General features: G+C 54.2%; 1 protein-coding gene across 8 annotated transcripts in view; it reads left to right on the top strand.

Moving 5' to 3' along the window:
• The window catches only part of Sptbn5 (spectrin beta, non-erythrocytic 5), a 43,924-nt gene that overhangs the window by 17,440 nt on the left and 12,763 nt on the right, over positions 1–13,721 (top strand). For 7 of the 8 annotated variants that reach the window (XM_076929535.1, XM_076929533.1, XM_076929537.1 and 4 more), the window contains 26 exons: positions 206–376; positions 688–852; positions 1,181–1,395; positions 1,702–1,882; positions 2,112–2,312; positions 2,532–2,648; positions 3,693–3,838; positions 4,223–4,358; positions 4,529–4,674; positions 5,496–5,610; positions 5,696–5,806; positions 6,013–6,189; positions 6,479–6,676; positions 6,837–6,986; positions 7,350–7,454; positions 7,769–7,936; positions 8,395–8,544; positions 8,636–8,827; positions 9,043–9,123; positions 11,035–11,150; positions 11,239–11,353; positions 12,043–12,156; positions 12,292–12,413; positions 12,621–12,783; positions 12,998–13,186; positions 13,404–13,481. In XM_076929535.1, coding sequence (XP_076785650.1) covers positions 206–376; positions 688–852; positions 1,181–1,395; positions 1,702–1,882; positions 2,112–2,312; positions 2,532–2,648; positions 3,693–3,838; positions 4,223–4,358; positions 4,529–4,674; positions 5,496–5,610; positions 5,696–5,806; positions 6,013–6,189; positions 6,479–6,676; positions 6,837–6,986; positions 7,350–7,454; positions 7,769–7,936; positions 8,395–8,544; positions 8,636–8,827; positions 9,043–9,123; positions 11,035–11,150; positions 11,239–11,353; positions 12,043–12,156; positions 12,292–12,413; positions 12,621–12,783; positions 12,998–13,186; positions 13,404–13,481 — 3,822 coding nt within the window. The remainder of the gene's footprint in view (positions 1–205; positions 377–687; positions 853–1,180; positions 1,396–1,701; positions 1,883–2,111; positions 2,313–2,531; positions 2,649–3,692; positions 3,839–4,222; positions 4,359–4,528; positions 4,675–5,495; positions 5,611–5,695; positions 5,807–6,012; positions 6,190–6,478; positions 6,677–6,836; positions 6,987–7,349; positions 7,455–7,768; positions 7,937–8,394; positions 8,545–8,635; positions 8,828–9,042; positions 9,124–11,034; positions 11,151–11,238; positions 11,354–12,042; positions 12,157–12,291; positions 12,414–12,620; positions 12,784–12,997; positions 13,187–13,403; positions 13,482–13,721) is intronic. The other variant, XM_076929534.1, reaches the window with a different exon arrangement.

The following is a 13,721-nucleotide window of genomic DNA, read 5'->3' as shown; positions in this document are numbered from 1 at the left end:
GTCAGAGTAGGACCTGACAGGCATTTCTACTTTTTGGGCACAGTGTCCTTGCCCCATTTGGGGATCAGAAAAATCCAAGTTCTACCTCCCCTGTATCCAAGAATTGGCTCTGGGTCTTGTTTGCCTCACAGAGCACTCTCCCTAGGTCCTTGTGCTACCCCTCACCCTGGGTTCTAAGACCCACTCTCTCCTGGTTCTCGGGTAGGAATGGAAGCAGGCTGCAGAAGGCCTAATGCTGTGGATAGAGGAAAAGTGTTCCAGGTTGGCAGATGAACGCTCCCAAGCATGCAGCAACATTCTGCAGAAACTCAAGTGGCACGAAATAATTAAGAGTGAGCTATTAGCCTCCCATAGGTACATGGAGGACCTACAGCAGGTGAGGATGCTGAACAGCAGGTGTATGGCCCTGCAGGTGTAAGTGTCTTCAGATTCCCAGCACATACTGCCCTGCCTATTTCTATGGAGCACAATCACTGAAGGAAGGGTCCCCTCTGCCTCTTGCACTTAGCGGGTGTCTTCCTAGATAGACACTCAAATCAGCTCAGAAAGCTGCCAGCATTTCAGGTAGCTAGTGGAAAGCAGTTGTGGCCCACAACTTGCCTTCTGCCCCCTGGGTATAGTAGGCTGTGGTTGGTGGTGGGCCTAGAAGCTCATCAAAAACGGCCTGGGCCTTTGTCTCTGTTCTAGGCTGGGAAAGAACTGTTGCATAGCAACCCATATGCACAGGAGGACATACAGGACAGACTTCAAAGCCTTAAACACAAGTGGGAAGAGTTGAATCACAAGACGGCAGATCAAGGGGATAGGCTGCCACAGACCAGACAGCAGGGCCAGCTCCTAGAACTACTACAGGTCCCTGGGGAATGTGGGGTGAGAGTGGGGACACAAGGAGGAAGATTGGGACTTGGCTGGGGCAGGATGAGAGTGGGCAAAACAGAAAGGGCTGGAGAGAGTGGCCCCATGAAGTCCTGTACAGAGCTCTGGCCAAGAGAAGGCTAAGCATTGGCTTTGCCTAGCAGCACGCAGGGGCTTGCACACAAGTTTGCACACAAGCAGTTGGCAGAACATGATAGTTCCCTGGTGAATCTGAGGCTAGGAGCACTGTAGACTCAGAGCCTGGCAGGGTTGCCTGCTGAGCTGCAGTGGAAAAGTGAATGCAGCCTCTTGTCACCCTCCTCAGGATGTCAGGGAGACAATGGAGCATCTGGAGGGAGCCCTGCAGAGCACAGAAACTGGGCAGGACCTGTGCTCCAGCCGGAGGCTGCAGAGACAGCATTGCCAACTAGAGGACAAGAGCCAGGCGCTGGCCAGCAAGATGGCTGCCCTCATCTCTCAGACCCACAATGCAATTACTTCCTTGACCATCCTGGAGGAGAGCCAGAAGTGTCACCAGAGGTGGCTATGCCATCTTCACCCTCCATACACACCTCATGAACCTAAGGACTGAGGAGCACCTAAGGGACCTAGGCATCCAAACTCTTTCCCTTCTGAGTGGAATCATCCTGGGGTGGGAGTGCCAGGGCAAAGTTAGGCATCCTCAGGAGGGCATTGCACCACGGAGGCCAAATGCTGTGTCCCTGCCTGCAGAGGTTTCCCTCTGTTCCCTGGCCTTGTTCCTCATGGGTCCTTGGTAGGGATGAGGAAAAGACCATGACCTTGTCTTCTTTCCCTCCCCGTTCTCTTTATCTTCTTTCCTACCAGGTTCAAATCCCTGCAGAGCAAGCTAGCCGCCCGACAGCAGCAGCTGCAAGCCTCAGTTGAGCTGTATGAATTTGACCTCTGTAGCAACCTGGAGCTCACGTGGGTGGCTGAGCACATGCTCAGTCCCATCAGCCCTGCCCAGTGCTGGCATGATGCCCAGAGCCTTCAACGAAAGCACAAGGTAGGACCATCTGCATCCTGCCAAGTCCCCCAACATCTCATTCCCTGACCTTTGAAGACCCTTGCCATTACTCAGGGTGTCCTGGCTGCTAAATTATTCTCCTCAGGTATCCTGATTTCCAAATCTCTTTTCTCCAGGTATCCTTATCCTAGTGATTTAGAACTAGAGACACATCTGTGGTTCTAATCTGGACATCTGTGGCTAAGAGACTCCCATTGTTCTGTGACAGGTGCTCCAGGCTGAGGTGAAAGGTCATGTAGGACACATGCACAGGGTACTAAGTTCTGGCCAGAGTCTAGCAGCCTCTGGACACCCTCGAGCTCAGCATATTATGGAACAGTGCCAGAAGCTAGAAGTCCACTGGGCAGAACTGGAGCAGGCGTGTGAGGGACATGCCCATTGCTTGCAGCAGGCTGTCACTGTCCAGCAGGTAGGAGACCAAGAGGATGGGATCTACAGAGCAGTGGACCAGCTGTGGGAGAGAGGACTCATGGGACCTTCAGGGAGGGAGGCCCATGATGAAAGCTCTGGGCTAAGAGTTAGCTGCCATAAGTGCCCAGAAGCTTCTCTGCAGGCTGCTGGAGACCATGATGGGTGATGAAGGGTCCCAGGTAAGATGAACAGGGTAAGTCACTGTCATTCTTTGCAGTACTTCCTGAATGTGTCAGCGATAGAGGCCTGGGTGGAGGAAAAGCGACCTCTGGCGAACAGTCAGGACTATGGCAGCAATGAGGAAACCACCTTTGGGCTCACCAGGAAACACCAGGTACTGTGTCCTGAGCATCTCCACACAGGTGACAGTGGGCCAGGAGGAAGTCTGCGACACTCCAAAGGGCACATCCTATGTCTCGAGACACAGAACCCTGCTCTTTCCTTCCTATCCCCATCCCCCACCCACCCAATTCCTAATTCACCCTTCTCCCTGAACACCTGCTGCCAGTACAGCCCAGCCTTGTGACTCAGGAGAGTGTATTACCATTTGGAACTGATTCCTGGGCTCGCCTCTCCATGACAATTTGGGGTCCCTCTGTCTCCTCTTGCTTCATATCTTTCCAGCCCTTTGGTACTCCTCAGTCATGTGCTCCAGCACACCACATGTCCTTCGTAGATGTCTTTCTCTGGGGCTCTAAGCATCATCCTTTCTGTTAACCCAGTTGCCATCCTAAAACCCATCCCCGCCCCCGCCCCCCCCAAGCATCCTTGGTAAAAATGAGAGAGGCCAGAGCCTAGAACCAAAGGCTCCACAGCCTCTGCCCCACTATATTCCTCCTTCTTGTCATGGAAATCCCGTCTGGATATGTTCTGCATGCCTCAGTGGTCACTGTTTTGGAGCGCTCATGGCTGAGGACTTTCAGTGAGCTATTCCTGAAGTATATGGCTGCAGGCTTGGCCAAATGCAGCTTCCATGTGCCGAGCATGCAGACAGGCTTGCTCAGTGTTGTCCATTTTTACACTTTGTGTTGGGGACCAGATTGATGCTTCCTGAACCCTTCCATCCTTGTCCCAGGCTTCCTGCCATTTACTATTTCCTGTTAAGTAGTGATCCCTCTGGGGGGGGGGCAGAGAGTCTATCTTCATTTTGTAAAACAGTAAGTGTAAGTGGGTAATGGGTCGGTGGGTGAAGCTGAGTGGGCGAACACGGATGAGTGGATAGATGGGTGAGTATACTGGTAACTGCATGAATGGAGAGGTAGAGAGATAAGCCTGTGAGTTGTCGAATGAACACCTGGGGTGGGGGGGCGGTGTGAATGGGTAGACTGCGTGTGTGAGAAGATGAAGGACCACCTTGCCTGTGTTCTGACCCTGGCAGATGCTGCAGCAGGAGATAGCTCTCTATTGGAGCTCCATGAAGGATCTTGAGCAGAGGCTCCAGATCCTTGCTGGACTTGAGGCCTCTGAGCGGCTGGGTGTGGTACGGGAGAAGTTGCAGGCACTACAGAAGCTGGCAGCTGAACGGTGAGGGACAATGTGGACCCTCTCATCAGTGGGTACAGGGACTCTAACCACAGCTGACTGTTTCCTGCCATGGCCCTATGTTGCTGGGAACCCAGGCCTTTAGGGATGTGCCAGGAGAAGGCTGAGTCTTTGCTGTGTGCCTTTCACCTCTCTAGAAGTTCTTCAGTAAAAGCCCAAGGAGCAAGACTTTGGGCCCTTGATTCCCAACTCTCTGTCTCTTGCCAGTACCCTCTGTCCCCTACCCTGGCCTTCCTATGTCTTCTTCCCAAGTCACAGGCTTGGGCAAGGATCATGAATAACTTCATTCTTCAGCCTCCTACTCTTAGAACCCCAGTGGGATGAGCAGGTAGCTAACATCTGGGGAACCCCTGGCTGTCACCACAGGGGGCAGGAGCTGGAGGGGACCCTGAGACTACATGAATTCATGAGAGAAGCTGAGGACCTGCAGAGCTGGCTGCCCAGCAAGAAGCAGGTGGCCAGAGGAGGAGACAGCTTTGGAGAGGACCATGAGCATGTGCTGGTGAGGGGCTAGGGGCAGGGACGACACATGATGCTGGTTGGTGGGGGCTAGCCCTGATAGGCTGGTTGGAGAAGGCAGAGTGGAGTCATGGAGCATGCCTCTGGGGTAGACTGAGACCACACGAGTCTACATTGTTGCTGAATACCTTGTCTGCTTCCCTCTCTCCTTAGCAACTCTGCACTGAGTTTACAAAGTTTCAGCACCAGGTTGAAACTGGTGCCCAGCGAGTAGAAACCTGCCGACAGCTGGCAGAGAGCCTACTAGAGTGTGGGCACAGTGCTGCCCCCAAGGCTCACCAGAGGCAGCAGAATCTACAGTGAGTGAGACAGCCTGCAAGGGCCTGGGTTTCGAGGAGGGTGCTGGCCCAGTGTCTTGGGTGTTAACAAAGGGTGGCACACACTGAGGGTCACAGGACCCTGCTTGCTCAGCTAGAGAGGGAATGGTCCCTCAGATGCCAGGCCTCCACAGGCTGTGGTCTGTGGTAGAAGATAAGGCTGGGGATACCACCCAGATATTCCCAGTCCCCAAGGACACTTTCCCAATTACTGCCTCCCACGGCCTGGAGGAAGAGCTGTGGATAGAAACTACCAGGGCTGGAAAGGAAGTCTCCCCATGAGCTTGGAGCTCCAAGTCCCATGCTCACAGCCCTTCCATGCAATAGTCCTAGGTGTCCACCCACCTGCTAAGGGCCTTGCTCTAGGCAGGGAGCCTAAGGAGAGGTCAGGATCCATAACTCCCAGCATAAAGCCTGGCTTGGAGGAAGCCTTTGAGCCAGGGGCAAGCATGTAAAGGACAGGAAGCAGAGAGATAGGGACTCTCTGCTCAAATCATTTGTAATGAGATCAGTTAGCACACTGAAAATCAGACCCAAAAGCTGTGACCAGTGTTAGACAGTAGAGAGAGCTATGACGTGTTGAGCATGGTAGGGCAGCGCACACAGCTACACTTCCTGTGACACTGGAGAGGCTCTGGGGAAGGGGGCAATGCTTGTAGGATAGGAGAGCCAATAGCAGAAGACTCAAAGGGCAAGTCCCATGCTGGAGCACTGGGGGAATCCATGGCTTCTACCCCAAGAGGAGGGGGCTGGTCAGACCAGGAAGGCAGTGCAAGCTGACCCACGGCTGTTCTGCATGGCAGGGCTGCCTGGTCTGAGCTGTGGCAGTTGACCCAGGCCCAAGGCCGCCTGCTCAGTGACACTGAAACCACCCTCCAAGTCCACAGAGACCTTCTAGAAGCCCTCACCCAGATTCAGGTAGGAACTCGGAGAGGAAGTAGATCTCCCAGACTCAGGACCCCACCCTCCCTTTCCACCCTGCTCCGACCCTTTTCTACCCTAGGAGAAGGTCAGAAGCCTCCCTAATGATGAGGCCCAGGACCTGCATGGGGTAGAGAACCAGCTCCAGAGACATGAAGGACTGGAACGCGAGCTGGCAGGCATGGAGCAGCAGGTTAGCAGGCCGCTAGCCCTGCCTCTCGGGTCCCTCACAGGCCCTCCATCCTGGCCTATCTGTTCTTCCCATTGGGCCTGTCATGCATGACAAAGCTTTGCCCAAGAAGTTCTGACTGATTACTCAGAATGGGAACATACCTCGGGATGCTCAGGTCCTTCTGCCTCTGTGAAGAATTACTCTCCTCTCCTACCCTTACTTGCCAGCTGAAGGAACTGCTGATGGCTGCAGGCAGGCTGCAGAGGCTGTGTCCTCAGGCCTTCACTGCTGTCCAGCAGAAGCAGCAAGCTGTGACCCAAGCCTGGGAGGCCCTCCAGCTGCGCATGGAGCAGCGTAAGGCTCTGTTGGAACAAGCGTATCTCCTGGTCCAATTCCATACAGCGGTGAGGGCTTTCTTCCCTTGGGAGGGGTACATGTGTGTACAGATGTGTACATGCATTGAGGCCCTCCAATTCTGGAGGGAAAGTGTCAGAAGGGGCAAGAGCAAGGGTCTGTGGTCCTGGGAGGGCTGGGTTGGATGATGACAGAGAAACCAAGTGACAGGGATTTGTGAATCTTGTCAGAAGCCCTGAGTCAGACATCTTGGTGTCTCTATATGTGCACGGGTTAAGGCAGGCTGCAGTTGTTTGTCATAGCCTCATCTCAATGGCTCCTCTTGTCTCCTGGGGCCAGGCAAGGGACTATACCTCCTGGGTGACCAGCGTGCATCAGGAACTGCAGATGGAGGAGGGCTCCTGGGAACCCAGCAGCATTTTGCTCAGGCTAAGAGCCCACCAATGGCTGTGGGCAGAACTGAAAGCCAGGGAGGAGCTGCAGCAGCGGGCCACTAAGATGGGCCAAGCGCTGCTGGTGGCAGGGACAACTGCTAAGGTGGGCATTTGTCCAAGTTCCCAGGCTACCCTGTCCTCCCTTAGGCTGCCTCCTTCCTACCCCCAGCCCCTGTTGCTCCCATCAGTCTCCTCTTGAAGGTTTCTCTTGGGATCTATCAGTGCCCCTCCTCCACCCCATCTTCCCACATTCTCATCTTCAGGTCCAGGATGGGCTTCAAACCCTACAGGAGGAACGTGACCAAGTGTTCCAGGCCTGGGCACTCAAGCAAGAGAGGCTGCAGGCCGTGCTTCAAGAACAGCGCCTCCTCAGACAGTGTGAGCACCTGGCGAAGCTCCTCACAGCCCAGGAGGCAGGTCTCATCTTCCTGATCCTCTTCCCTGCCTCAATGCTCCTGGGGGTGGGGGGCAGTCTTTGGCTTTTTCTTGAACATGGAGCAAAGAGGCTATGGGTGAGTCCTCCCGGTTGGTACCATGGTTTCTATTAGTTCACCCAGGCCATATCTAGCTCTGCTCTTCCACATGGAACTGTTTAACAGATTGCCCATAACCTCCACTTTGTCAGAGGTTGAAGTCTTGCTGGCCTCCAACCTGGGCTCCCATCCCCTTCACGGCTCCCATGTCTACATGCGTGTTCACTACCCAGGCCCCAGGGGCGTTGTCTGGGCTGTGCTGGCAGCCCTCAGAGCCTCTGACCTTCCCACGGACTGATCTAGGCATTCCTAAAAGCCAGTGGCTTGGAGAGCTCAGTGGAAGAGGTGGAGCAGTTGGTCCGAAAGCATGCGATCTTCCAGAAAGTGCTAGCTCTCCAGGACAAGAAGGTGATGGACCTGAACATAGTTGCTGATGGGGGAGTCTTCAAGAGGGGTTCGGTGGCTGGGTGTATGCTCAGAAACAGTGCTGCTATGTTTGTAGAACTAGGGATAGAATTGTAGATGTGGCTCAAGAAAAGACCCAGGCGGGGGTGGTTCACACTGCAGAGACCCCGGGGAGCATTTACTTATTCTGAGATCACTGAACGGAGAGCAGTTTTGGCTATTGCCAAGGCCATTAGCCAGCCCTTAACCATGCAAAGCTAAGGGAAAGTCAATGGCCACGTTGCTAGTGTAGACCAGCAGACTGTGTCTGTCCACAGGAGTCAGCTCTGCGTGAGCAGTTGAAAATGATTCCAAGCCTTAAGGGGCAGAACCTGGTTTACCACGTGTTGGAGTACCGGGCTCAAGTGAAGGAACTGGCAGAGAGCCGGGGACAAGCCCTGCACACCTCCTTGATGATAAGCAACTTTACCAGGGCGACAACCCAGGTCAGAGGACCATTCCCTGCATATTATGTTGTGCAGTTTGACGTGACAGTCACACTATAACACGATGATAAGCAAAACATGTTTGGAGAGTTAAACGGCATCCCAAGGGCCCAGTTGGAGCCCCGAACATTTGATCTGGGGCCCCTGTGGGCTGAGACTCATCTGTTTGCTGAGCACTAGCAGGGCCAAGACAAAGAAGAGCTACAGGCAGGGAACACACCTCTATGGGTTTCTGGAGCAGGGGGCTCACACCTCTGAAATGGAATCTCATCAAAGTTCCTTGCTCAGCCTGGCCTGAAGCATGGCAATGGTGGTTCTTGTTTACTAGATCCTGCCAGTCCTGCCCCTAAGGCCAGTAGCTCACCCCCTGGACTTTCCTAGTGTGGAGTAGAAGTTAAAGGGGAGTGGGGAGAACTTCAGGATGGAGCATCATAGGATCTGTGCCCTACCTTCACCAGGTTGAGGACTGGATCCAGGAGCGGATCCAGCAACTGAGAGCCTGGAGCCTTCTTGAGAACCTAAAAGATTATCTGAGGCACCTGAGGAAACTCCAGGCCTTCAGGGCTGAGGTCCAGGCTCATGAACAGATCGTGACCTCTGTTGCCAAGGTAACTCCAGCCTCAGCCCAACCTACTCCAAAGTATTGATGGCTGAGGTAAGAAGAAAGATGCTGACTGCTCCCTTACTCCTGTCTCCCAGCAAGGTGAAGGGCTCCTCAGTCAGAGCCACCCTCAGGCTGCAGAGGTCTCCCGGAAGCTGGAGGCCCTGTGGGACCTCTGGGAAAAGCTGAGGCAGGCAGTGACCCTGCAGGGCCAGGCCCTGGAAGACAGATGCAACTTCCTAGAGTTCCTGCAGAGAGTGGAGTTTGCAGAGGCCTGGATCCAGGAGAAGGTGGGGGCTCCTCTGGATAGGGCATTTGGGGGTCCTGGAGACAGGAGCTAAAGGATTGGGTGGGGGAGAGCAAGGTCCACGGTTCTCTGGCTCCGTGATGGTAGGAGCCTTGGTGGGAAGTCGCAAGCATCCATGTGCTCTGACCCTGCCCCAGCTACAGGTCCAGTGGCTAGATAGAGCCAAGCCTTACCTCCCCACCTTTGGCCTCCCCACAGGAGAGGATGGTGAACAGCTGTGACACTGGCCTGAACCTTGAGCACTGCCTGCAGCTCTGCAAGCAGGTCCACAAGTTACAGGTAAGAGGCTCTGGGAGGGAGGGGATGACATGTCTCCCATTGAGAAATCTGTCTGATGGACTCCAGAGACAGATGGAGAGGGTCAAGCTCAGCTTTGCACTACTTAGACACCCTTAGGCAAGCGAGCTCATCTGGTCAGTCCTTAGTTTCTTCATCTCTCAATGGGTATCATGCCTTTCTCAGAGGTGAGGGAGTGCCCACGTGTGGTGGTAGTCACATGATTCCACACCTGTAATAAAATTATATCTCTCCTGGAAAACTTGGTAGTCTGGTTTCAGTGATATGATAAGAAGCATGGTGTGGAGGGAGGAATGGGGAAAGGGGATAACATCTGAAATGTAAATAAATAAAATATTGAGTTAAAAAAAAAGAAGCAGGGAGTTAGTTAATGGGGCCACTGAATAATTTTGCAACTTTCTGAATGCATTCAAAATTGCAATCATAACTTACTATTTCAAAATTTCTTAAAAAGATAGAGCCCATGAGTGGGTGTGGTAGATAATGCCTTCTTCAGTGTGAGCAGTTCAGTATCTCCTCCCCAACACCACCCACCAAACATAACCAGAAATCTATTCCTCTGTAATGTAAAGGAGGAAATTGGCAAATATGTCTGTAATCAGGTGTTGAAGATGGCGTGTGAACCCACCCCGATACAGGTGTGTGGAATTTTAGTAAAGGTTGTAGTCTTCACTCCAACACATCCTTAGCGGTAACACTTCTCAGATGCCACATCAGATGGCAGAGCAAGAAGGGACGCCCTGAGCCTGCCATGCGTGAGCATTGTGATTCCTGAGCCCTGCTGTGCTCCCCTGGGCCCTGCTATGCTCCCCTGGACCCTGCTGTGCTCCCCTGGGCCCTGCTGTGCTCCCCTGGGCCCTGCTGTGCTCCCCTGGGCCCTGCTGTGCTCCCCTGGGTCCTGCTGTGCTCCCCTGGGCCCTGCTGTGCTCCCCTGGACCCTTCTGTGCTCCCCTGGGTCCTGCTGTGCTCCCCTGGGCCCTGCTGTGCTCCCCTGGGCCCTGCTGTGCTCCCCTGGGCCCTGCTGTGCTTTGGGCTCATCTCTCAGATGAGCCACTCCATGGGAAAGGCTTTGAGGAGCTATACATGCTACAAGTGTAGGGAGCTGGAAGCCTGTGACACACCCTGTTGGGGACCCCCTCTCCCTGAGGACATGTGAGCCTGCCCTGTGAACAAACTCCATTTTCAACTTTAAACACTACTGAGTCTGTGTCCACCTGCTCCTCCTACCCAGTCCTTGTTCTGTGAAGCCCATTTCCCCACCTGAGAGTCTCCCAAGTTGTGGGTTCCAGGCCCAGGCTGGTCTTCCTCACTGTAGCTGAGAGGGGTGGCCTCCAGCACCTGTCACTGCAGAGGAAACAGCTGCCTCTCACTACCCAAGTGCACTGCAGTTGCTAAAATTCCTTCTCAGGGGGAGACATAAACAATATCTGCCCCGTCTCCCAAGGCCCCAACAACAAGCCAAGAGACAAAGCCCACTGCTGTGGGGTTTACTGGGGTTCCGTACAGAGCATGACACAGGAGTGTGGGTGCTCCTGCCTCCAACAAGCAGAACAGCCTTACCCAGGAGGGATGAGAGCGGCAGTAGAGCCCCCTTCCAAACTCTTCTCAGGTGGATACACTCTAGCTTCTTCCCCAGGCCATGTGCACTCCAGGCAGAGTTACATACAACAGATGGTATGGAGCACATGGCTACTCAGGTGGGGGTCCTGTGACCCTCCCACCCTTACATGAGGGAGTATAAACTCATCAAGAATCTGGGATAATCTTTGGCAAGAGGCACCGCTGAGTGCCCCAAGATGGTGGTTGCTTTCCTAGGGAGCAATCAGAACGGCTGTGCCAAGACCAGGCCTTGAACTGGCAGCGTTAGCATCCTTGCCTTTACCTTCCCCATAGGTCACAGTGACTGACGCCCACAACAGGAGAATCAAAAACCTGTCACTACAGCTCAACAACCAGGGCCCTGAGGAATCTGAGACCATCCGCCAACGGCAAAACCAGCTCAACAATAGGCCAGTCTTAGACAGGGGAGGACAGTGGGGCTGGGAGATAGGCCAAGTGCCACCTCAGGCTGCAAGGTTCACCCCATCTTTTGGTCAGGTGGAAGACTTTCCATGGCAACCTACTCCTGTATCAGCAGCGGCTTGAAGCAGCCCTGGAGATACATAGATTGTCCGGTGAACTGGATGATATCATTGAGCAGATCAGGGAGAAGGTAGGTAGTGAAAAGTCCCCTTGTGCACTGAGTTGGGAGTGGCATTGCCTTGAGTCTCCCATGACCCCTGGTCCATTTTGCTCTTCAGCTGGATCCCACCAGGATCCACCAAGTGGGAGAAGTATACTGTAGAACCCCCTACCTCTGCAGCTCCCAAGCCACTTGCCCTGCCTCTTTCTATCCCAGATGTGTGATGGGTCCAGAGGCCAGAGCAGGTCCTGTTTTTCCTGGACCCTTAGCAAGTCTAAAGCCCATAAGATGTTTGGCCCAGGATGGTGTTGGTCCCACAGGAATGCAGGTGGACTTCAAGCTGTGAAAGTGTAGCTAAGACCTATGTGGCCTGAAAATCCCATGTGGCACAGCATCCTCCTCCACTGGAGCTAACTCAGGTCTCTGTCCTCTGAGATCCCTCTCCAGAGGGACTGGAGTCAGAGACAAAATGCTGGGAAGTACCACACACAGGTCTCACTGGAGGAAAGTCCGGACCCAAAGTTCTGCCCCAGAACTCTTGTTTTCTTCACATGAGGAAAATGCCTCTGGTCAAGTTCAGTCCCCTGCTCCAGTCCCTCGGAGGCAGCAGGAAGGGATTCGTGCAGGATGCTTGCAGTTCTACCCTGCCACTCTAGGTAACCAGGTTTCTGCAGTGAGGGGGCAGCAGAAGCTAAGGTCTTCTTCTCCCACTCTCCCAGGAATCGCTGATCCCGGCCCTGGAGGGCACTGAAGATTTGGAGACTGTACAGAGGCTGTCTTGGAGACAGAAAATGGTGCAGCAGGAGATGGGCCTCATCCAGACCCAGGTGGAGGTGTGCGGTTGGGGGACCCAGACCCTGGGCACATCCTTAGGGGAGCTGTGCTGGATTCCTAAGAGTCACATGCTGAGACACCCACCCCCTCAGCCCAAGCCCCTGCTGCCTAGCCTCGGACCTTTCCCCCCACAGTCTCTTGGAGGTAGGGTCGGCCAGCTCTGCAAGGAAAGTCCTGAGGTTGCACACAGCCTTAGACATAAGCATCAGGAAATGATGGACAGCTGGTGGAAGGTCTGCAGCAAGACCCAAAAGTGGTATGAGCCCGTGGGTCTTCGTCCCATGCGGACTGCTCCCTCCCTTTCTCAGTCCACACACTTCCCTTTGGCCCCTGCTTTCTCCTTATCATTTACCAATGAATTCCCATCCCATGGACCTTCTGTGGTGAGGGAATTAAAGGGCACTGGGCATGAGGGAAAGGGGATTCCATGAACCTAGAGCTCACTAATGAGTCCTGTAAACAGGAGGGAGTTGCTAGATGTGGGCCACGAAGTTGAAAAGCTCCAGACTCGGCTACAGGATCTGCAGGACTGGGCCCAGGGACTACAGGCTGAGATGGCCATGCAGGCCACCCCCTGCAGCCCTGTGAGAATCCTGTACATGCTGGAAGAGCACCAGGCACTCAAGGTGAGCAGCAGTCCTGAGGTGCGAGGCCTTTCAAGTGTCACCCTCTCACTACTCCACCCCTTCCTCTGACCCCCACTAGGACCTTTCTCTGACTCATGACCAATTTTGTCCTTTACCACCCTCCCCTTGTTTTCCATCCCCCTCCTTTCTGCTGAGCCTCTGGTGGTCCTGGTAGGCCTTAGCCTACAGGGAACTGATCTCAGGCCTATTACAGGTTGAGCTGGACATCCGAACAGACAGCCTTGACCTGGTCCGAAGTGTGGGGCAGTGGCTGCTTGCATCTGGATACTCACTGGCCTCTGGGATTCGCCAGCCCCTGGCCACTGTAGAACAGGAGTTGAGTAGCTTGCAGGAATCATGGCAGAGGAGGCGGCAGCAGCTACAGCAGGCCTTGGAGCAGCAGGTGGGCTGCCGGCCAGCTTCCAGTGTACCCCGCTATTGGGACCTAAGATGTCCCCACAGCTCTGGTCAAAGTCAAAGCTGAGTATTCTCGCCAGTCTGCCTGCTCCTGTACCGTGGAGCCAGGCCCAGGTTCTCCGAACTGAACCACCAAAAAGGTCACAGCCATACCTAGGTAGTTACTGGGCCTCTGCTGAGCTTCTCCTGTCCTCTCTCACCAGCTGTTTCTGATCTCTGTGGAAAAGGCCGAACGCTGGCTGGACAGTGAAGATGCCTCCCTGGCTAGTGAGGAAGTGGCGGTAGGTGTCCAAGAGGACTGGGAAGGACAGATGAGACCAGTCAAGCTAGCCAGGACATCAAGCTGTCTGGGTCAAGGTCGTTCCCACTGCTGAGCGGTTACCAGCAGTCCTAAGTACTTCTTGCCCCCTTGGATAGCGTCCACAGGGTGTGTCCTAGGAGCCAAGGGAATGGGCTCAGAGTCCAGCTGGTCTCTCCCTCTTTCCTGTCGCTCTCCTTGCCTCTGTCTTCATTCCAACATC

Source organism: Arvicanthis niloticus, chromosome 2 (assembly GCF_011762505.2).
Source record: "Arvicanthis niloticus isolate mArvNil1 chromosome 2, mArvNil1.pat.X, whole genome shotgun sequence".
Lineage (NCBI taxonomy): Eukaryota > Metazoa > Chordata > Mammalia > Rodentia > Muridae > Arvicanthis > Arvicanthis niloticus.
Note: the sequence above shows the minus strand (reverse complement) of the source record. Positions and strands in the feature narration are given on the sequence as shown.